Source organism: Pezoporus wallicus, unplaced genomic scaffold, assembly GCF_028554395.1.
Source record: "Pezoporus wallicus isolate ANWC-B61680 ecotype Strahan unplaced genomic scaffold, APGP_CSIRO_Pwel_v1 contig_4191, whole genome shotgun sequence".
Lineage (NCBI taxonomy): Eukaryota > Metazoa > Chordata > Aves > Psittaciformes > Psittacidae > Pezoporus > Pezoporus wallicus.
In genome coordinates, this window is record NW_026641383.1 from 2766016 (window position 1) to 2789066 (window position 23051).

General features: G+C 39.5%; 1 protein-coding gene across 4 annotated transcripts in view; it reads left to right on the top strand.

Moving 5' to 3' along the window:
• Window positions 1–22132, top strand: part of APLF (aprataxin and PNKP like factor) — a 39276-nt gene extending 17144 nt beyond the window's left edge. For 2 of the 4 annotated variants that reach the window (XM_057423373.1, XM_057423372.1), the window contains exons 3-9: window positions 1496–1674; window positions 4356–4744; window positions 10956–11081; window positions 12935–12981; window positions 17256–17294; window positions 21390–21470; window positions 21673–22132. In XM_057423373.1, coding sequence (XP_057279356.1) covers window positions 1496–1674; window positions 4356–4744; window positions 10956–11081; window positions 12935–12981; window positions 17256–17294; window positions 21390–21470; window positions 21673–21878 — 1067 coding nt within the window. In that variant the 3' untranslated portion in view covers window positions 21879–22132. The remainder of the gene's footprint in view (window positions 1–1495; window positions 1675–4355; window positions 4745–10955; window positions 11082–12934; window positions 12982–17255; window positions 17295–21389; window positions 21471–21672) is intronic. The other 2 variants (XM_057423375.1, XM_057423374.1) reach the window with 2 other exon arrangements.
• The last annotated feature ends 919 nt before the right edge of the window (window positions 22133–23051 follow it).

The following is a 23051-nucleotide window of genomic DNA, read 5'->3' on the forward strand; positions in this document are numbered from 1 at the left end:
CTGACCCAAACTAGCCAAAGAGGTATTCCATACCACAGCACGTCATGCCCACTGTATAAATTGGGGGTAGTTGCCCTCAAGGGCTAGATCGCTGCTGGGGTTGGGCTGGGTATTGGTTGGCAGGTGGTGAGCGGTTGTATTCTCTTCCTTTCTTATTTCCCTTATCATTATTATTATTGGTGGTAGCAGCAGTAGTTTTGTGTTGTACCTTAGTTACTGGACTGTTCTTATCTCAGCCTGTGGGAGTTATATTCTTTTGATTCTCCTCCCCATCCCTCTGGGAGCGGAGGGAGGAAGGGGAGGGAGTGAACAAACTGCTGTGTGGTACTGAATTACTGGCTGGGCTTAAACCATGACAGAGGGAAAGGGCAACAGCTGTGTGCTGTCAAAGGCCTGGTCTTGAAGAAGCTAGAGACACAACCGCTGTCAGAGCTGTTTAAAAAAATCATTATGTGAAATCATGATTCTAGCTTAGAGTGGGCTGCTGTAATAAAACAACTAATCTCTTCTGTATATCTAAAGTACTCCCTTAAAATTGTGAAAAGGTTTGCATGTTTTTAGGGTTGTATTGGATGGGAAGGTAGAAAAGTTGAGAACAAAACTAAAAGGCTGCTCTTTCATTTATTTGGGTTTTTTTTGTCTGTCTTCTACTGGAAAGGTAACGCTAATCTATGGTTTTAAAATTGGGTGTTAAAATTTGGAAAAATTCCTTCTTTCATACACATGACTTTGGTATGTCAGTATTTTTTAAGGGGAAGAGTTTTTGAAGTCTTGCAAAATGGCATCAAATATCTTCCTTCTGAATGCATTTTGCAGCAGGTGGAGCTGTAAGACAAGCAGGACAATGGCCTTAGCTGTCTCCCAGCTGTGTATCCAGAAAATAGTACTTCAGTACAGAGATCTTACAGTTTTCTGAGGTGTGAAGCTGTCCAAAGAGAGGCACAACATTTGCTGCCTTTCTGTTGGTTACTGGCTGATGAAATAATTAGCTATGATGTGGTTGACTAGGCAAGTGGGCATACACTGATTTTGCCATGTCCTAATTGATGTTTCCTTGTATAAACTGATAGTCTGAAGTGATACTTGCATGATATATCTGTGGTAAAAGTTATTCTTGGACATGTGGTTTACTTGATGAATGTCCCATGTGTAAATGAAATTGTCAGTGTTACTGATACAGTCAGTCCAGACCAATCTTTGCCATGTATTTATTATTTTCCTCCAAATTCAGTCCAGAACGTCCTTTGCCACGTGTTTGTTTTCTTCCAAATTTTCCCCTCAAGCATCTGTTTTATTCTAAAATATATATTTTTTTTTTTTTACTCCTACAAGTGGGAAGTGAAATATATATTGTTGAAACAGCATATGCACAGCTGCTGCTATTTCTCATGCTTTTGTTCAGTGTTCTTCTTTGCTGTAGCTTTAGATTTCTAACATGATAAGGATTTTCTTGTAAAATTGCATTCTAAAATTACCCTTTTATTTTTCTTTTAAGGTAATAGAATGAAAAAAGGGCAAGGATGGGGAGAAAGTAATATGAAGTCATTAGAATCAGAAGTAAATGTGCAGCAGAAAAAAAGATCAGCTTCTGAAGAAACTATGGAGGATTTTGAAGGTGAAGAGGAAGATCAAAAGAAAAGAAGCTGTCTTTCCATCCCTGTTCCTTCATCTCAGGTAATTATTGAGAGTGTAGTTGGCAGCGTCATGTTGAAGGTTGGGTCTACAAACAGAAGTATCTGTTCTGCTTGTGATTTGTTCTTTAGTGGTTGTTTTGAAATGCCAGTCCATTGGCCAGGTCTATGGCAAGGATTATGGAAGCCTTCAGAGTCTTGGGTTTCTAACACTTCCTTCTCAGGATCTGGGACTTAGGCCCCAAATGTTCCAATAGAAATACCAGACTTTCAGCTTTATAGCAAGAGGCTGGAAGACATGGGCCAATGTACTGTTTCTAGGAGTGGCTTGGTGTGTGGTTTCTTCTTTCTGAAAACTCTTCAGGGACAGGTGATGGTATGACACTGTTGTAATGCAACATTGGACTTTGTCCATAGTAGAGCCATTGTAGTTGGTGAAGTTTTATGATCAGAAAATCAGGGTATGTGGCTCAGCAACTGCTATGTTTTGAAGAAAGGTAGCACGGAGTGTGCTTATGCCACTATCTTAAAATCTGAGCCAAAAAAGGGAGGAAAAAAAAACCCTGAAATCCAAAATAAGCTGTGGCAATGAGCGAACAGATACTTCAGCCCAGCTGGTCAACCCCTGTGTTTTCTCAAAGTACAGCTGTGTTTACAGGCAGTTAAAGACTTGGTGATAGCACCCTGCTAGTAATGAAAAGAGAAGGATCATTATCGAAGACAAACAAACTATATTCTGGTGAGAGCAGACAGAGGCTTTCACTGACGTTTCCTTTACGTGAACAACCTGGGGAGGTTTTCCTAATGTCTAGCATTAGAATTGCCTGGATCTGTTCTAGGATCTGATAAAATACTATTATTTAGTATGCATCATTGTTTTTGACACTGAAAACTATTGGGGTTTTGGTTTTGGTTTTTTTTTTTTTAATTAAGCTTAAGGATAGTTGAAATGATCTACTCATGGAGAGCATACCCTGCCAGGGTGGTTTTGCTGTAATGTAGTGGTGTCTATCTGAAAAGAGCAGTGAGCTTTGTTGTTGACTAGCTACATTAATACCAGCTGCAGTGACTACATAATGAATTACATCATTTTGCAATTTTTAAGTGTAAAGCTTTACTTATTTTCTCCTAATAATTTAATGAGTCATTTTTATCCCAAGCACAGTGTTAAGAAATTGCCTTCAGAACTTTGCAGGAAAAAACAACGGGTTAGTGCAAGCAAAAGTAATAATCAGAGACAGCTCTATAAGACTGGAGTTTTGGTATCAAAATCATGCTCCTGCTGTTATATTTAAGGTGATTGAGAAAATCTGATGAAGGGTAGGAAGTCAAAAGGGTGTTAATTCTTCCCAGGGCCAGCAGCCGCCAGGTGGCAATGAGGTCACGTACGAGCTAGAACCAGGGCCAGCAGTGCTGATGGCTTCAGTTTTCCTTGATTGCAACCTGCTTTTAATTAGTACCTAATAAATGTGGAAGTGTTTGGTCTCATTATATGCAACAGAGGCAGCGGATTGAAATGTGTAGTAGACGAGTTGCAAATGGGAGTGTCAAATTAATTTAGTCCTCCTTTTGTTAATGAAGCTGCAGTTGTTATTTGAGCCTGATTTTGTGAGTCTCGGTAAGAGTCATCTTTGTCTCCAGTTGAATTACTTAATATGCTGCTGTCAGGGTCAGTTGATACTAATGTGGACTTTGCCCTTTCTTAATCACATTCCATCTCAAATCTAGTCGTCTCTGCTTCTGGTTAACCATTTTATGCGGCTTGCAATAAAAGGAACAAAATAAAATAGGAAACCACCAACTGATTTTCAAGCTCTGCCAAACACATGTGTAAACTAAGTATAAATTTACTGGAGGGGAACTTAAGATAATAAACTGTAGAAAACAGAGACCTAAAATAGTTCTGTAATGTTTTAAAGCAGTTCAGCCTTCAGTATACGTATGCTTTCAGGTAATACGTCAGTTGTTAGGACAATGTTCCTTTCTTCATTATGCATCTCATACTTTTTTTTAAAGCACACATCTCTTATTATAAATGTATATTGCACCAAAATTTAAAATGCACCACTTGTCAAAACTGAAATCTTTGCCTGATGCTATTTACTGACAAATTTTTATGATTTAGAGTCACAAGCTGAGGCATTTAAGATGTATTGTGGTAGGATTAAGTTCAATGATAAATCATGAGTTCCCATATATCTCTCATATGATATTTTATGTAGAGAAATATATATTCCATATATCTTGATACTTAAGGGATTAAAATTGAATCTTTTATTGAAATATGTGTTTTTCTAGATTCTACTGTATCTTCACACATATAATCCTGATTCATTTTTCAGGATCAGTATTTCTAATAAATATTTTAAACTAAAGTCCTTGGATTATTCACAAACTGAGGAAGTGAGAGAGGAGCCTGACTCCAGTGTGAGGAAAATGGAGCAGAGGATGGTTGCTCTTGGATAAGTTTTTCTTTAAAGTGTGTGTGTGTACTTCACTCGAGCCTTTCATTCAGCAGCTCTATTTAGCAGGTAACTGGAGTTTGGGAAGTGGAGCAGAACATTTTAAAGGCTGGACCAGACTTTTCTTTCAAGGTCCTTTCCAACCTGGGCTGTTCTGTGATTCTCTGATTTTGAAAATGATAAGGCAGAGTTTGACCTTAAAGCTTTTAATTCTGAAGAGTGTAAATTTTCAGGTTCTTCAAAATGTAACCTTGTTCCACAGAATACATCTGGATTTCCTCTTGAGAATACCATGAGAAACATGGAAGGCAATGGCAAGACTGGATCAAAAAACCATGGAAGTTCTTTGGAAAAAAATGATAGGCAGCTGAATAGTAAACGGTCCAAAAAAGTAGGTCAGATCTCCAGTAAAGACAATAGAATTGAGGAAACAGAAAACAAAGAGCCGATTACTGGTTCTCCAAGCCAACAAGCTCACTGGGGCAGGACTTCCCAAAATTTTGATGCCCAGGAAGGGATTCTTGAGCCTGATGCAAATCTGGATTATGAGACTGAAATTTCTGATTCAACCAGAAGTGCAGATGCTTCAGAAAGCTCCAGACAAATCAAGCGTAAGAGGACACCTTGCATGTATGGATCAGGCTGTTACAGGTAAAGCAAAATTAAACTAGCTTAAGCTGGCTTGTTATTAAGAAGTAATGTATTAGCTAAGGAAGAGGAAACAGTAAAGTTGTTAAAAGCTTTGATTTGAAAATAAAACTTTTGGTAAAAAGAGGACTGATGAGAAGCAAATGGTGTAACAAGAATTTTTGAAATATGAAAGGAGGAGCCAGGATGTCTTGCATTAGCAGGTAACTGTTAATATAACCCAAACAAGGGATGAAGTACTTCAGCAAATGAAAAGATGAAGTGGTGTAGGAAATAAGAAACAATAATAAGAAAAGGTCCATTTTAAAAAGAAAACAAATAAAACCCATGTGTGTATGGTACAGGTACGAGGGGGAGAAGAGATGTAGATGGTTGAAATGAGCAACAGGCTGGTTTTATTAGATGAAACTTTTTTGAAAGATGCTTGTATTTATTGAAGTTATTGCATGCTTTGTGATCTGAATACTTTAAATACCTATTCATCATCTGTATTTTTTTTTTAAGCTTTCAGTCCTCCTCCTAAAACCAGAAGAAGGAATGCTTACGAACTCCATATTAACCCTTATCTGCTTAGTGTCTTTGGTAATATTTCAAGTGAAGAGCAGTATTTTTTTTTTTAACTCTCTCTTCTACTACTCATTACCTCTCAATTTATGGTGAAATATAGAAATGTTTTGTGTGATACAAATAGTCCAGAGAAGCTCAAAACCACTAGTGCTGAGTGCTAGCAAATGACCAGTGACCTGAGAAGTGCATTTAGGAGAAGGTTTTGAGCTCTAGATAATTCATGTTTATTATAAGCACAAAAGATAAGGGTAATCCAGAAAACAGGGGGGATGGAAGGAGTGGTGTGTGTGTCCTGTGATTTCTTCTTATTATTAACTGTTATTTTCTTCTTTTTTTTTCTTTTCCCCCAGTGGGCTTGAGCAATAGGAAAAAAACAATAAGGTTTAGAAAACAAAGAAGCACAAGTAGATAGATGGCTTACTGTGTGTGTGAGGTGTGCCTACTGCTGTGGGTAACTATATATCAGTAGCATAAAGCTGTTGTGTTAATGAACACATCAGACTTCCACTTTTCATGTACCTTTCTTTCACATATCTCAATTTTTGCCCTTAAGGATTATGTTGCAAACATGTTTTTTATTAGGCAGTTAAGCTGATCCAGTAGTACAAATGCAGCCTCTAGTTTGCTCTAGCTACCTCTAATTTTGCTCAGACAAGTTTTTCCTTGTATTGTGTGGGTTAAGCTGGTTTAACGCTCTGATATGGTGAAGTATTCCTAATGTTTAGGAAAGCAGGTTTTAGTTACAGGTAATATGGAATAGGAGTTGGCATGTGCACATTTCTTCTTGGGTTTTTATTCTAAAACATTGACAGCAATACTTTGGAAAGTGTTGCCTTATAAGAAAAAAGAATGCTCTGAAATAACACATAACAAAATCTTACTTTGCCAGAGAATATTTCTAAGTAGGAAATATCAAAACCATCAGCTTTGATCTTCAGGAAATGTCAGGGGACTAAACCTTTTTGTTTGCAGCAAAAGAAATGTGTTTTGTAGTCTGTTTTAATATTTGTTTTTGGATGCAAGACCACCAAGTAGTCTTTCTGCGTTGATAGGATAGCTGTGTTAGAGTAAAGCAAATCACTCAGTTGTCCATATTTTTGAAAGCACGTACCAAAGTGTGACATGAGTGGATACTTTGAAGGAGCACACTGATAGCATATGCACGATTTTCCGTTCCATAGTGTTTTTCTTGTGCAAAAACTAGTTTTAGAGTTGTGAAGGAAGAGGAGTTGCTTTTGAGTACAACAGGTAGTTGGTTTCTTTCTCCTTCATGACTTTTAACTTTGTGAAAGGTGTCTTCAAACAAGAACATCTAATAAGTCAACATCTTAAATGAGTACTGCGTTAGTAACCATAGCATTTCCCTGAAGTTTTGTTTTTCTAGGTGAGGTTCCTTATTCATAAAATGTTATTGATCCAATAACTACATGCTCTTCAGTGTTGTAGTTTTTATTTTGTACTCTCATATTAAGATATACTTGTGTTTTGGATAGAACTCCAGCGTGTTTGGTACATGCTTAGTAAAGTAGCATAAATTGAAAAGATTAAATGTTCTATTAATTTTATTAGATTTCTCTAACATCTTAAACATCTAGGAGATAACTTTGTAACTCATAGTTCAGTTTCTGAATTTATTAATTTGAAAATGCTGCTTTTGAAAGACTCAAGCTTCATGCACACCTCTCACTCCAGGGATGCTTCTTTTCATTGACCTTCAGGGTCAGATTCTGAGATAGCCTGAAGCTTTACCACATTGAAAGAAACTGCTGTTAGGAGGCAAGTGTTTTGTGTGTGTTGTATCTGGCTATGTTTGTTGTCAAGGAACTTACTCTTTCAGCACTCTCTTCTGTACATTTTCTTGTCTGCTGCTTGTTTTTCAAAGTTAGAAGAATAGGAAATTAGAACTAAAAATAGATCCAAACCCACCCTTCAAGGGCTGCATAGAAGGGGTGTGGTAGACCCGTCTGCTGATTGGGTGTGTAGAAAGCTTTCTCACAGCTGTCAAAGCAGGGCGTGCTCAACCAGCCTTTGGGTTTGTATGCGCATTCTTCTAAATGCTTTGCTCCTTGTTTATGAAGATAAGTATTTTTCCTTTCACCTTAAGCTTGTAAATCTGTCAGCTGAAAACCTGTATCTGTCTTTTTTTTTGAGTCTTGTGGTGTAATAGACAATATAGAACTTGGAAACATGTTACATGCAGTTGTGGCATAACCTCAGGTTTGAATTCTGTGGCTTTATAACTAATGCTGCTAATTCATTACGTTTTCACTACCAGTTTCCTTATTAGCTAGAAAATAGCCCTTAAGATGTCAGGGCTCTCTGCATGTGATTATGAAGAGCCAGGGATTCTTAACTAATCAATTAAACTTGCTTTAGGAAAAGCTTCTAAGTATCTTTTGGTAGCTGCACAGATGAAAAACTGTCTTAAATGTTTCACTAGGCAATATGCAACTTCTGCTTGAGATGGCCACATTGATTCTGAAGAACTTGATAAGTTTTATTTGCATAACTTTTATTTGCATAATTTTTTGCATCATCAAGGGTAAGTGCACAAATCCAGAGCTGCTGTAAAAGCAAAGTTGCAGTAAGTGTGTTTGAGAAGGCAACTGTTGTAAGACTTTATTCTTGAAAGAGTTTTTTAATTGGTTGATTTTTGTGCGAATATAATTTTGTTTTGATTAAATGAATAACATATTCCTGTGCAGTGAGGTTTTGTGGTAAAACTAATTAGCTTCAGAGTGCAACTTACACAGAGTGATAGATGTGTTCTTACCACTCCAATCCCTTGTGCCCAAAAAAGAAAAAATAAAAAAAACTCAAACAAGCCAAACCCTTAATAAGAGGAAGAGGCTTTAGATTTTTGCATGGAGGGAAAATGTTTGCTTTAATATAAGCTATGCACTTCTGTGCTGCTGTTTATTTTGCTGGATGTTGTTGCACAACACATAGAAGTGGAATGAGTACGAATTATCCAGGTAAAGGTAAGATAAAATAAGATGTTTCTAATAGTCCTGAGTGTCTGAAGCAGGACATGTGTAAGGTACTTCATAGGTAACATATAATTTGAGGATCATCATCAACTGGTCCAAAGAAACCTGAAGCCCTGTGATAGGGAGCATACATCAAGATGCTTTTGTTTCTTTTTTTTTTCTTTTTTGAAAAGAAATGGATATCTCCTGAAATACAATAGGTTGGATAATCAACAGCTATTAGGTTTCCTTGGTGACTATGATGCTACATGTATTTTACTATAGGAATGAATTAAATACAATCATAGAATGGTTTGGGTTGGAAGGGTTCTTAAGGGTTGTCTAGGTTCAAGCACCCTGCCACCGGCAGGAACACCTTCCACTAGGCCAGATTACTCAAAGGCCAATCCAGCCTGGCCTTGAGCACTGCCAGAGATGAGGCATCCACAATTTCACAGAACATTAGTTGCTTCTGTATCCCTTTGAGGTGGTGAATTTTGTTTCAAATTACTGAAAATTCTTGCTGGTATTGCTAATACTAAGTAAGCTCTATGCATTCAGAAAACAAAGCAAGTAGCCTCTAAAATGACTTGTTCTCATCTCATTTATTTTTTAAATGGGGAAAAAAAGTAGGCAGCCAATCTGTGCTTGGTGTAAGAAGTGATGTTTCCTGAGAAATTATTGTTGAAGACTGGTAAATGCAACCTTACAATTATGTACTTTACTGTAAAGTTCTTTACTGTGAGGGTGGTGAGGCACTGGAATGGGTCCTCCAAAGAAGTGGTAAATGCTCCATCCCCTGACAGTGTTCAAGGCCAGATTGGACAGAGCTTTGGGCGACATGCTCTTGCATGAGGTGTCCCTGCCCATGGTACAGGGGTTGGATCTAGATGATCTTAAAGCCCTTTCCAACCCAAACCATTCTGTGATTCTCTGATTTTTAGTGAAACTGTATTTACTTACCCAGTAGTCTGCAGAATTAACAGAAAAGACTGGGACTATAAGTCTGTCGCCTGTGTAAAGAGAGCCAAGAGATTGGTTCTTTCCTAAGTAGCGCATGAAGGAGTTCATCTGTAGCTTTCTTGTTGAGTTTCCTGAGTGGAAGATGCCAGGCAAATGGAGATTTTAAAGTATTAATACTAAATACCTATTTTTTTCAGATGCCTAAAAGGAGGTCTGAATGACCAGTATTGCTCACAATGCTTAAGTAATCATTTTGCAAACGTTGTAACAAAAGCTTTTGTTGAAAATGGCAGTAGTTGAAATGCTGAAATTAGTATTTACTGTTGCCTATAAAGTTCCTAACGGGTCATTTTAAATTTAAAGGAAAGAATGCCTGTGGTGGATGAGGGAGCTGTTGTGTATGTAGCTAGCTACATAAATGTTTCTGGCTTTGTGTTTCTAAATGCATCTGTAACAAGTGTAAATTAAAGCAGTAAGAACTTTGCAGTTCAAAGTTGTTGTTCTTCCTGCTTGAGGCAAGCAGTTCACTTTTATAATTTGCACACACTGAAGGTTATATACGCTGGGAATTAGTGTGGTGAATTACTGAAGTATTTTGTGGATGCCTTTTGGAAAATCATTTATTAAATTAGCTCATATTTCTTGCTTTTAAATATTATGCTTGAAAAAAAAAAAAGCATCCTTAAAATAAATCGTAGGGGAAAAGTAGATTTGCTGTTGGTACCAGTATGTTCACTTTGACATAATGTTTTGTAGTATGTTTTGATCAGTCACATGGGTTTCTCCTGAAGTCCTAATGTGTTATTCTCTGTTCTTTTCAACATCACTTGCAGAAGTTTTATAAAGCAAATGTTTCTCTAAGTGATGTTTATGGCTGCTTTGTGTGGTAGGGTTGCAGTCAAAGCTGTTTCCCAGAAGCAGAATTGTTCTTTCAGTGGTGTGTATATTGGTATTCAATACTTGCTCACCTTGGATTCAGCTGCATAAGTGTGGTAGAGCAAGAAGTTGTGGATGCTGATAATGTGCTATCATCGCTAGCACTGGTGTGATTCAACTACATGCAGAGTAGTTATGTTGTATGATACATCGTTGTAATTTGATACTTCAAATGAAATGTCATGGTAGCCAAGGCAAACTTGACAGCATAATCAATGCAATGTCCAGCAGACTGCTCCATCTAGAATAATATTCTGTCATTGAAAATATTCAAGTAGGTAGGAACTCGCATACAGAACAGAAATAATAGAGCCTGAGCTAACAGGCAATCCCTCAAGGGTGTGGGGAGTCTTCAAATTCAGCAGTTTTTCTGCTGCGGTGCGTTGGCTCTTCCAGTTTGAGCTAAGACTTCAGCAATGTTTTCCACGGCGTTTCAATAGCTCCAGAGGGAATCGTGACTCAGCAAGTTGGCCACTGCGTAAGATTCATGCTATAAGACTACATCAGTAGATTGTGTATGTGTTGGGGGTCTGAAACTTAAAGCTGATAGCAAATAGGAGAATCTGTGATTTACCCTCTTTTGCAGCATATGCTGAGAAAAAACTTTTTTCCTGTTGTCCTGAAAGGAGGTCTTACATTCTGCATAAAGTTGGATATTAAGAGCTTGTCTTTGTGTAACCACAGAAAAATGAGTTGACGCTGATTCAGTAACACCTTTCTTATCTTTACTTCTTGTGTTTAAATGGAACAGTCAGTTCTCAATATTTATTTTTTTGCAGGAAGAATCCCATTCACTTTCAGCAGTTCAGTCACCCTAATGATGATGACTATTATGAAACAGAGATCATAGCTCAGGATAACAACGATAACCGGCCTGAATGTCCGTATGGAACAGCTTGTTACAGGTAAGAAATGCTGTACAAAATGGGTTATCTTGTTTTACAGGTTAAGAATGTTCTCCCCTGGAGTTGCAAAATGACAATAGAATAAAGAGTAATTCTTGATGTTAAATCTTGACTGTAGCCTTCTGAAATTTACTGCAGACAGACTGTGGCCTTTAAAGCACCAGAGCCTGTGTGAGCTGGTGAACATGGAAACTTGTCTCCTGGAAACTATTCAGTGGCCTAAAGATCAACACTTTTCAGTTGCCAACATCTATTAAACTGTTCTTCTTTTATATAAGCAATAATATATTGTTATATGCTCTTGATACATAACTTTTAGCTTAAATTTTGGTAAAGTATTTGTTGAGATTTTGTACAGGACCCCTTAATCCATATTTGATTTGTTAGAAAACATAATTTAGTCACAGCAATAAAATCCAGTTTATGGCTGACTGCTGTTTTTGTTAAACACTACAGATTTTCCTCAAAAGATTGTTTTATTCCATTTGTTTCCAAATATCTAGGGTTTACACTTTTATTTAGCAGAGTTTAATGGCTGCTGTATAATTGATAAAATGGACAAAGAGAGATATTTTGAGGCAATGACACTTCTGTGGGGGTATATTGAAAATAACAGTTGCTGTGAATAAAGATTGTGCCTGAGCAGAAACAGTTTCTCCTGTCTCCAGGAAAGTGTGGTGATCCTAAAGAGTGTGTTCTCGCTGAAATGGAACAAAAAAGACTGTAACTTTTAAGAAACAGCCATGTTATATTGAGCTAATGCACAGAAAGTGTTTCTCTTCTGCAAAGCGTCTATGAGATGAATTTCTCATCCTGGGATGAGAAATCTGGCTTTATAACAGTAGTGAAATCACCAACATCCTTTTCAGGAGTACAAGAGATGCTTTATCCAAAACCAAACTCTTCCTTCCAGATAAGAACACCTCTGTGCTGTATTAATTGATCATTTCTTAATCTGTGTTTCATTCTTTCGTGGGTAGAAGCAAGGAGGCACCCATGAAGCAATGATAATTCTATCAACAAAACAACATGTAATTTGAAGGGGTTTTGTGTTACATTTGTTATGTTTATCTGTTGGTTACTATTTGAAGGGAGCATAACTGAATGATCAAGACTCTGTGCCTTGGGTAGGGATTGAATGGTCTGATGCTTGGTGACAGTAGTAAACCACTGAAATAGGCAATTCTTCATGTTTCAGTACAGTGTATTTAGTGGGAAGCTGTAAAGCTGTACTTCCATTTTTTTTTTATTCAGATAGCCATCACTTGTAATGCACACATAATGTACTTTGGGACAGCAGTAGCTATAGAATTGTAAATCAAGTTGAAGCATGTGAATTTGTCCCAGGTTATTTGAGATAAAACCAGGTTTTTCTACTGAGGACTGACTGTGCTCTGTTTTTGGAAAATAAGAGAACATAAATAAGCAACTAGTTCTAGAGGCAGTCTTCACAGCAAGGGTATTTTGTAAAATAGAGCAAAAATTTCTGGAGCTATAGAAATGGATTTCAAGTTTCAAGCATGTCACATCTATCAGTTTTTATCTCACTGAACAAATGCATCTAGTTTTACAACTTTGGAAACTATCTCATATCTTGCTTTTGATTAGACATCTATTTTTTTTTAATGCTGTAACAAGAGGAAGACTTTAACCTGATTCGTATTTTCTCACTCTATAGTCTGTAAGCTGAGATGCTGCAGTAAGGCACTGGTCACAGAATTTTATTTTTAAAAGTAATGAAAATGATTCATGAAGTACCAAGGAGTTTTGGACCAAAAAAACTAAGGAATTTTGGTCTTGGTAAGTGTGGAACAAGGTAGTGAATCAAGCTTATATGGTTTTCTTCTTTGCAGGAAGAATCCTCAGCACAAGCTAGAATACAAGCACACTGCACCTCCAGGTAAGAACATTTGTTCAATGCAGCTCAAAGTCAAGGGGAAAACCCCCCAAACCCAGCAACAAATACAAAAAATACTCGTAATAAAATGCTTTCAGCTACTGTGAATAGATGAATAACACTGCATTTGTAGCTTACTCTGTATTACCCTGCACCCTTGCTTTTCTCAAGTATGAGGTCTTGCCCTTAGAATCATAGAATAGTTAGGGTTGGAAAGGACCTTAAGATCATCAAGTTCCAACCCCCCTGCCGTTGGCAGGGACACCTTACGCTAAATCATATCACCCAAGGCCTCGTCCAACGTGGTCTTGAATACTGCCAGGGATGGAGCATTCACAACATCCCTGGGCACCCCAATCCAGTGCCTCACCGCCCTAACAGGAAAGAATTTCCTCCTTATATCCAATCTAAACTTCCCCTGTTTAAGTCTTAACCTGTTACCCCTTGTCCTGTCACTACAGTCTCTAATGAAGAGTACCTCTCCAGCATCCCTATAGGCCCCCTTCAGATACTGGAAGGCTGCTATGAGGTCTCCACGCAGCCTTCTCTTCTCCAGCCTGAACAGCCCCAACTTCCTCAGCCTGTCTTCCTATGGGAGGTGCTTTAGCCCCCGATCATCCTCGTGGCCCTTCTCTGGACTTGTTCCAACATGTCCTTTTTCTGTTGAGGACACCAGAACTGCACACAATACTCCAAGTGAGGTCTCACGAGCAGAGTAGAGGGGCAGGATCACCTCCTTCGACCTGCTGGTCACGCTCCTTTGGATGCAGCCCAGGATACAGTTGGCTTTCTGGGCTGCAAGCTCACACTGAAGCCAGCTCATGTTCATTTTCTCATCAACCAACACCCCCAAGTCCTTCTCTGCAGGGCTGCTCTGAATCTCTTCTCTGCCCAACCTGTAGCTGTGCCTGGGATTGCTCCAACCCAGGTGTAGGACCTTGCACTTGGCATGGTTAAACTTCATGGGGTTGGCATCAGCCCACCTCACAAGTGTGTCAAGGTCCCTCTGGATGGCATTCCTTCCCTCCAGCGTACCAACCAAACCACACGGCTTGGTGACATTGACAAACTTGCTGAGGGCGCACTCAATCCCACTGTCCATGTCAGCGACAAAGATGTTAAACAAGACCGGTCCCAACACCGATCCCTGAGGGACACCACTCGTTACTGGTCTCCAGCTGGACATTGAGCCATTGACCACAACTCTTTGTGTGCTGCCATCCAGCCAGTTCTTTATCCCCTGAGTGGTCCATCCATCAAACTGATGTGTCTCCAATTTAGAGACAAGGATGTCATGTGGGACAGTGTCGAACGCTTTACACAAGTCCAGGTAGATGACCTCAACTGCTCTACCCCTGTCCATCAGTTCTGTAGCCCCATCATAGAAGGCCACCAAATTGGTCAGGCAGGATTTCCCCTCAGTGAAGCCATGCTGGCTGTCACCAAGCACCTTGTTGATTTTCATGTGCCTTAGCATGCCTTCCAGGAGAATCTGCTCCAAGATTTTGCCAGGCACAGAGGTGAGACTGACTGGTCTGTAATTCCCTGGGTCATCCATTTTCCCCTTCTTGAAAATGGGGGTTATATTTCCCTTTTTCCAGTTGTCAGGAACTTCACCTGACTGCCAGGATTTTTCAGGTATGATGGCCAGCGGCTTCACAACTTCATTCGCCAGCTCCCTCAGTACCTGCAGATGAATTTCATCAGAACCCATGGACTTGTGCACGTTCAGATTTTAAAGATGGTCTCGAACCAGTTCCTCTCCTACAGTGGGTCCAAGGTCTTCATTCTCACAGTCCCTGCGTCTGCCTTCCAGGACTTGGGTGGTGAGGTGAGAGCCTTTGCCAGTGAAGACCGAGGCAAAGAAGTCATTCAGAACCTCAGCCTTCTCCAAATCCTGTGTAGCCAGTTCTTCCGAGAGCTTCCTGAGGGGGCCTACATTCTCCCTAGTCTGTTTTTTGTTTGCTATGTACCTGTAGAATCCCTTCCTGTTATCTTCAATACCTCTAGCTATGTTTAATTCTAACTGGGCCTTAGCTTTCCTAACCTGGTCCCTAGCTTCTTGGACAACATCCCTGCACTCTTCCCATGCCGCCTGTCTTTGCTTATTATAAGCCTCTTTTTTCATTTGAATTTTCCTCAGGAGCTCCTTATCCATCCAAGGAGGTCTCCTGGCCCTCCTGCTGCACTTCCTTCTGGTTGGGATGCAACACTCCTGAGCTTGCAGCAGGTGATCCTCGAATATCAACCAGCAGTCTTGGGCCCCCCTGCCCTCTAGGGCTGTATCCCATGGAACCTTCCTAAGCAGGTTCCTGAAGAGGCCAAAGTCTGCTCTTTTGAAGTCCAGGGCAGTGAGCTTGCTGCATGCTCTTCTCACTGTCCTGAGGATCTCAAATTTGACCATCTCGTGATCGCTGTATCCAAGGCTGCCCTGGAGTGTCACATTTCCAACAAGCCCCTCTGTGTTGGTGAGCATGAGGTCAAGCCTGGCACCTCTCCTTGTCGGCTCCTCTGTTACTTGCAGAAGGAAGTCGTCTTCTACACAATCGAGGAACCTCCTGGATTGCTTGTGCCGGGCCGTACAGTCCTTCCAACAGATGTCAGGGTGGTTGAAGTCACCCATGAGAACAAGGGCCTGTGAGCATGAGGCTGTTCCTATCTCTATGGAGTGCTTCATCCGCAGGTTCTCCTTCAGGCGGTCTGTAACAGATCCCCACAGTTATGTCTCCCATAGCTATATTCCCTTTAACCCTGACCCACAAACTCTCTGTGGACTGTTCACCTGTCCCCAGACAGAGTTCCATACTCTCCAGCCTATCCCTAACATAAAGGGCAACTCCCCCTCCCCACCTGCCAGTCCTATCTTTTCTGAAGAGCCTGTAACCTTCCATTCCAACACTCCAGTCATAGGAGCCATCCCACCATGTTTCTGTGATGCCTGTTATATCATACCCCCATAGACGTGCACACATCTCTAATTCCTCTTGTTTGTTCCCCATGCTATGGGCATTTGTATAGAGTCATCCGAGCCGAGCTCCAACTGAAGCCGGCTCATTGGCTGGAGCGGCTGGGATACCTCTGCGTTACCTGTGGTAAGGAGGATTCTTGGCCACTGCAGACTTGCACTCTCTGTTACTCATGTTTTTCAAGTGAAGAGAGTTAGGCTGGCTCAGACACAGCTGACATGGTTTGGATGATTTGTATCTTAGGAATTGACAAAAGTGCCATGTGACAAGTGGCTGTTTTCATGAGTTATAGGTTTTATTGAAAATTAAACACGGTATAGTGTGACATTCCTGGATCTCTGTATTCGACTTCCTTCATTCAGAGCTGAAGTATTGCAATGAAAAGAGGGAATATATTTAGGTGCTACTGAAGTATTTCTCTACGTTTTGGGTGGATACTGCTGTAAATTATAACTTTTCTCCCATCCCTGTAGCAAATTATATACAGAGAAATATTTTATGCTTTATAAAGATTTATGATTTTATACCTTTTATTCTTTTCTTTTGATAGGAAATCCTCAGGTAGCATACAATTTTTCAAGTCTTGTGATGCTCTAAAGCAAACATTACAAGCATATCTGTCATCTATTTTTTAGTTTTATTTATTTTTAACCAGTGTTTTTCTTACTGAGAGAACAAAGTTTTGCAGATATGTTCTCTTGAGGCTTGGAGGGAATATAATTAAAAATGAATCTGAATTTCTATTAAGAAATATTCTACTCCTGTTTTATGTTCCAGTAATGAGGCTTTTTGAAAAAACACGGGAATGTACTGTTTACATTTTGTCTGTTCTTAAAAAATTCAAAGGGATACTTTGCATTTTCTTGGGCTTTTTCTTGATTGTTTGGACTTTGAGATCTTTTCCACTCGAAATCCCAATGCAGTAAACAGTAGTTCAGAGCAGAACAGTTAAGGAAATGTAATGCCAAGGTATTTGCTTTAAAGAATCTGGATTGTGGTATTATGATGGAAAAATTGCATTTACGGAAACAATGCTGTAAAATACTTAAATGTTTTGATATGTCAATTTTCTGCTTAAAAAAATCCCTGAACCGATGTTAATGACATTTGTCTCCAGATGGCGTGGTTCATAATTGTAAGAACAGTTCATCTGGATTTTTTTTGGGCAGCAGAGTAGTTTTCATACTGTAGATAGAGCAGAACCATTGCAGCATTAATTTTAATAGGTCAGTGTTCTGTTGTAGCAAACTCTATGAATAGCTCTTGTGCTAGGCTGTAGTCTGTCCTGACTTATACCTTTCTTTTCTTTAGTAACTGAAAGAGCAACCCGACAAAGAACTTCAAAAAATGGTGAGTATGTTCTAATGTTATAAATGGGCACATCAGCATGAGACCACAGATCTGCAGTGGTTTTCTGGCATTTAATAGTGCTGGAGATGCTTGGTAATATTTACCTGAATTAGTTGTTATTTCAGTAAAACCCAGCTTGCTTTTTTAAAAGTAATAGTGTTGAAATTGTATTTGTACCAGGCTTCCTGGATGATCATACCTGTATTTCCCTAGAAGCAAACAAGAAAACAAATGTTTTAAGGAGACACATGTGACTGAATCGATTGTTCCTTCCTTACACAGGTGTCGTAATAGGATGAAAGGAATCCAGTATTTCCTTGCCCTGTAAAGATTGATTGCTCTTTAAACATTGAGAGATTCCTTCTGCATTGCACTAAATTTTAAATAACTTTTGGGTGATACCTGTGCATGTGCTTTTCTTATACTTACTGTGAAGTAATATACTGGCTTGTTAGGACTAGAGTGTAGAAGGTTAATGGCTTTGAGTTGAGGGCAGCTTTCATGCTGGACTACAGATATGTCCTTCTTAGTTTCTTGTTGTCAGTGAGGATTATTAGTAGCACAGGCAAGCTGTAGTCTGTCTCGATAATGTACATTATAATACTGTGGATATCTCCCCATTTACCAGTGGTGCACCTAAGGTTGCTTTGCTGCTGCCAACAGTGTCACTTACATGTTGCAGGTGCATAAACTCCAGTTTTAAACACCCTTTAAGGTCTGTTTCCAGGCTTCTTTTGTATCTCAGCTTCCTATCTTTCTAAAGCAACTTAGAAGTGAGCTTTTATAGCAATCTGAAAGCCTGATGATAATGCCATCTTCACGTTCACTAGCCTGAACAATGCATGAGGAAGTGGAACTGCTGCGTCTCAAATGGAAGTGGGAACTGACTTGTCTTCCTTGAGGTCACAAAAGTGTGGCTGGGCGTTTCCTAAAGAAACCCTCAAGTTAGAGATGCCTGCTTTCTAGAGAAATTAAATAAAAGTGCAAATAGCTGTAGTTAGTTCTCCAGGCAAAGTGGTTTTGCCTCCAGTTCTGTTGTGGATGGATGCAAGAGGTTGCTTTTACACTTTCCACTGAGAAATTTCTTTCCCATCTCATTTCCTTATCATGTATGTGTGCACTTTTGCCATCACTGAATGCTTGGTATGATTGTATCTGTGAACTAGCACATTCTGAGGCTTGTTTGTTACCTGTATGCTTTGCCACATCCCATTATGCAAAGTGCCAGCATCAACCTCATCACTCTTCCCTTGTAGAGATGTGTATTCCAGCACAGTAAGAATTGTTAATAGCATCGTAAGCACAGTGAGGGGCAACCAGGGAAGAACTGATATTCTACACATGGGAAAGAAAGAAATCAATTTATTAAAGTGCTGATCACATTTACTGGTTGGATTTTTTTTTTTATTTTTTTTTCTCCCAATGCCTTGTTGACCGGTTTCTGAGCTCTCTTGGGGACAAAAAGGTTGTGCTCAGCAGCATCACGTCTGAGGCAGTCACACTGAGCCACGTAAGGTCACAGACAGTCAGGGCTCCATTAACCTTTATTCTGTGCCGTTTGGCACAACTGCACTGTTAAGTACACTGTTAATTTCTGTGCAAGTGTATTTAAACTCCACCAGCCAAGAAAAGAAAGGTACTGTCTACTTGGCATTTGACATGGTTGGGTTTTAACATTCTTAGTCTAATTGTTACCAGACAGATTACACATTGCCTGTAGAGAATGTGGTCTATGGTTTTAGAAATCATAGAAGGCTAATTACTGGGACGGAATAGTTGGAGGAAGAAAAGAAGGAGGTCAGTTATGCTGTATTAAACTGTTACTACTGAGTGACCTCACTGCACTGCTGCTAATTAGCTGAATGATTTGCTGGAGCTATGCAGGGTTCTTCTACACATTTAATTGTAGGTTTTCTAGCAAGTTGCTAAGCACTTGCTAAAGTAACTCTCTGAAAGGGGTAGTTGGCAGGCTTTTTCTCCCCATATGAAGGAGGTGCTTTCAGAGAAAGCTTCAAGGTCATCTTTAGAAATACAGTACTAGGGAAAAGGCAGAGTTGTACCCAGTGAGCAGCTTTAGGGGCAGTGGGGCTGAATTAAATTGTTGTGGAAAGAAGTGGAGTGGAAAGACATTGAAAGAAGTGCATCATTCACTGATGCAATCTGTTGATGTACAGGGATGAAAAACACAATATGCTGCCTTGTACATTTGTAGGAAAAACATGGAAGTAGTATTTTGCCAGAATTCCTACTTCTGTTATAAAATGCCATCCACAGTGCTGTGAAAGTGAAGAGCTTTTCTTTGCTAAGCATGTCTTGGGCTTATTATTTGTGCCTATTAGTTTGAGAAGAGGGATTTTGCTCCTACTGTATTTAGCATATTTTTTTTGGTCTCTTCCCTCCAAGACATAGTTCATTCTACAGAACCATGGTCTGCTGGTTCTTGTAAGAAACTGCTGGTATGAGTAAGCATAAGTGTGATTGATTTCCCCTGAAGTCAGGTAAACAATAGTGGATTACAGCTGAAATTGGCAGTTGACATTTTCAGGATCTTGTGCTAGGTGGTGCAGAGTCCGTCCTTCCAAGAATATTGGCCAGCCATGGGATATTTCTCAGTTACATTATTGGCTCTGTCACATGGCTGACATTGTTCTAGGGGGTCTTTCAGTGCCTCTATAGACAATTCAACCGTAAAGTTGTGTATTTTTGAGAACATTGACTAATGCTTTTGATAACCTTGGGTGAGAGTTGCTATAAAGTCTTAGACTGTAAGGTAATTCTGGAATAGTGAAATAGAAAAATGTAACTGATAGAGGATGTGATCTGACTATCTAAGATGCTGGTGTTCTTGTTTGTCTGTGATACACAAAGCTTGAGTGCCCAGAGCTCTGACCTGACGTTTCAAGAAGTTGCTAAGAAATGCCTATGGTTCATACAAACATTGATGATTTGGACTGGGGTCTGCAGCTGAGTTAAAAAAAAACCAAACATGTTTATAGTTTCATCTGAATGATAAGAACTGCTCAACAGAAAACCTGCCAGTGATCTCATACAGATAATCTATTTCTAGATGAGATAAGAATGCAAAAATTAGGGGCTGGGAAGTAGAGGAATGACAATGGGTTTACTCAGAGGTATGGCTTACGTGCAGAATAACACTATTGGGATATTAATAGACTTTGGCCAGTTATGAATTGTGGTCATGTAAGAAAAAGGGAGATAGAGTAGGCTTGTAGAACAAGGGTTATGCACTTCTACCAAAATCAGGAAGCAGTAGAAATAAACTTGTTAAAGGTTCACAGCTACTGATAAATAGGAGGAGAAGGCAGTGCTGCTATGGCAGCAGCTTTTTATAGACACTGCCAAGTTAGATAAGTAAGACTTCTCAAATAGGAGAATTACCCTGCCTTGGGGAATGGGTTTAAATGTGCCAGTGTATTTGAGCAGTTAAAAGAATGTTTCAAGACAAGGTGTCTAAAGAGTTAGGAACATGCTGTGAACAGTATCCATTTCTTGTAAACAGAGGTTTCTGAGTTTTTGTGTCAATACAGAGTATTGTGAAATACTGTAAAGAGAGAAGCCAATCTGAGTGCAAAATGTAAGTTGTGAAGAAGCTGGATGGACAGCAGCTTAGAAAACAGTGTGATAGAATAGACTGGACTGCAAAACAGGTTCCACCCAGCTCAGGAAAAAGCATTCTGCTTTTGTTGTTTCCTTAACCCATGTTCAGAAAGGAAGCATAGACTATCCAGCAGAGATCCAAGTTGAGAACATAGGAGGTGAGTGATATAGCAGATTCCCTTCTCTTACCTGAAGCTCAGGAAAGAAATGGAGGCAAGTGATATAGCAGATTCCCTTCTCTTACCTGAAGCTCAGGAAAGAAATGGAGGCGAGTTAAAAGCCGTGCCAGGGTAAAAGCATAAAATAGCCCTAAGTAAGTGTGGATGAAGACTGAAAGCCTCAGGTCAAAATAAATGACAAGGTAGATCAATTGTTTAGGTACAGAACTGACAGGAAGACAACTAGGAAAACTGTGTGCCTAACTCCTTGAGAAAAGTGATCAGAAGACATCAGATTCTGTTTTTTTTCTGATACCAGAAGATGTTGTCAAAAGGCCTGATACTGTTTTCCAGGTGCTGGAAGAAAAGTCAGTAAGGAAAACTTTAAGTGATCACATGGGTAAGTGCTGCAGTAGAGGTCAGAGAGATGGTACAGCTTTTCATGGCAGTCTTGAAAATCAAACCCAGAATTATTAGTGTTGGGTGGAGTTCTTTAGTTGATTCTTTCTCCTCTTGAGGAGAGAGACCAACTATATGGTCTCTGGAAGGTCTCTAGTTCTGTATTTATGGTACATGAATATATGACATTTTTGTCCTTACAGGAAAAAGAGCTGTAGAGAAAGATAGCGCCAGTGATGATGAACCAAATGAATATGACCTTGATGACAGCTTTATAGATGATGAGGAAGAGGAGTGTGACCCTACTGATGAAGACTCTGACTGGGAGCCAAGTTCAGAAGACAAGGATAATGAAGATGTTGAAACACTTTTGCAAGAAGCACGTAGATTTGTTAAGACCAAAATATAGCTGCACAGAACAACATTATGTGTCTGATCTGGTTGTGTTAAAACATGGATGCGCAAGGACAGGAACTGCTTTGAAAACTGGTTTTTCCTCAGTGATGTAGGCACTACAGAAAGATTTTAATGAGGGTGAGGGGATTCAGCAAAGCCTTTCATTTCCATATGTATTATTTTGTTGGGGTTTCTTGTTTCATTAAGTGGTAGAGCCAGAGGACTGAGCTCTGAAGTTTTTGTTTTTTATTCCCCTTCATCTATTTCTTTTGCAACACCATTGGTGTCTTTTAGTTTGAAAGGTTGTTAATGCTTCACCTATACTTAAACATTTGCATTAGGAAAGCCTTTTATTTTGTTGAAATGCAATATATATATATATATATATGCACACTGTGTTGAATGAAGAGGAGTTATGCTTCACGCCTGCAGTATTGCAGACCTACTTGGCCATTGCTAGGGAATCTGTAAACCAGTTTTTTAATGTTCTTTTAAGTTGGTGCAGTCTTAAACTTCATTATTCTGCTCCTAGCTTTCCTCTCAGGTGTCATTTCTTTGATTCTCTTAATGTACAGTAGTTAAATACAGGTTGTTTAAAGGGGCACTTGAGAACAGTATCTCAGTGTATTGAACCACTCGGTTGTCTCCACAACAACTGATGTATTTGTTCTCGTTACAGCAGTATCATTTGCCGTGCCTGTACATCACTGGAATTATGTTCAATTCACAACAAATCCAAAGTCTTGGTGACTGTATTTTTGCACAATTAAACTTGTACCACAGTGTGGGAAATACCTATAACTATGACTCTGATTTCTAAAGACTTTGTTGGAAGCTGCCTTCAGTGTATTTACAACTTTCCTGAGCTTTCAGAAAAGTAAGTTTAAAAAGTTCTAGAATGTTTCAGGACAGATGTCTGGAGCCATGTGAATTTGGCGCTTGTTTTTGGACACAGTCCTGAAATTCAGCAGGGTAAGCATTCTTGTGTGGCTTTGTTCCCCTGTGAACATCTGCTCAATCGTGGTTGGAGACAGACGTCCAAATACACTCAAGCTTTTCAGTTGGGTGGCAAAACGTTCTCTGTTGACATTAGATGTCCGTTGCTGCTAGCTGGTGCAGGGTTGCTTTAGGATACTGCATTGTCTTTGCCAGTTGTGTGTGAGAACTGTCACTCAAACGTTTCAGG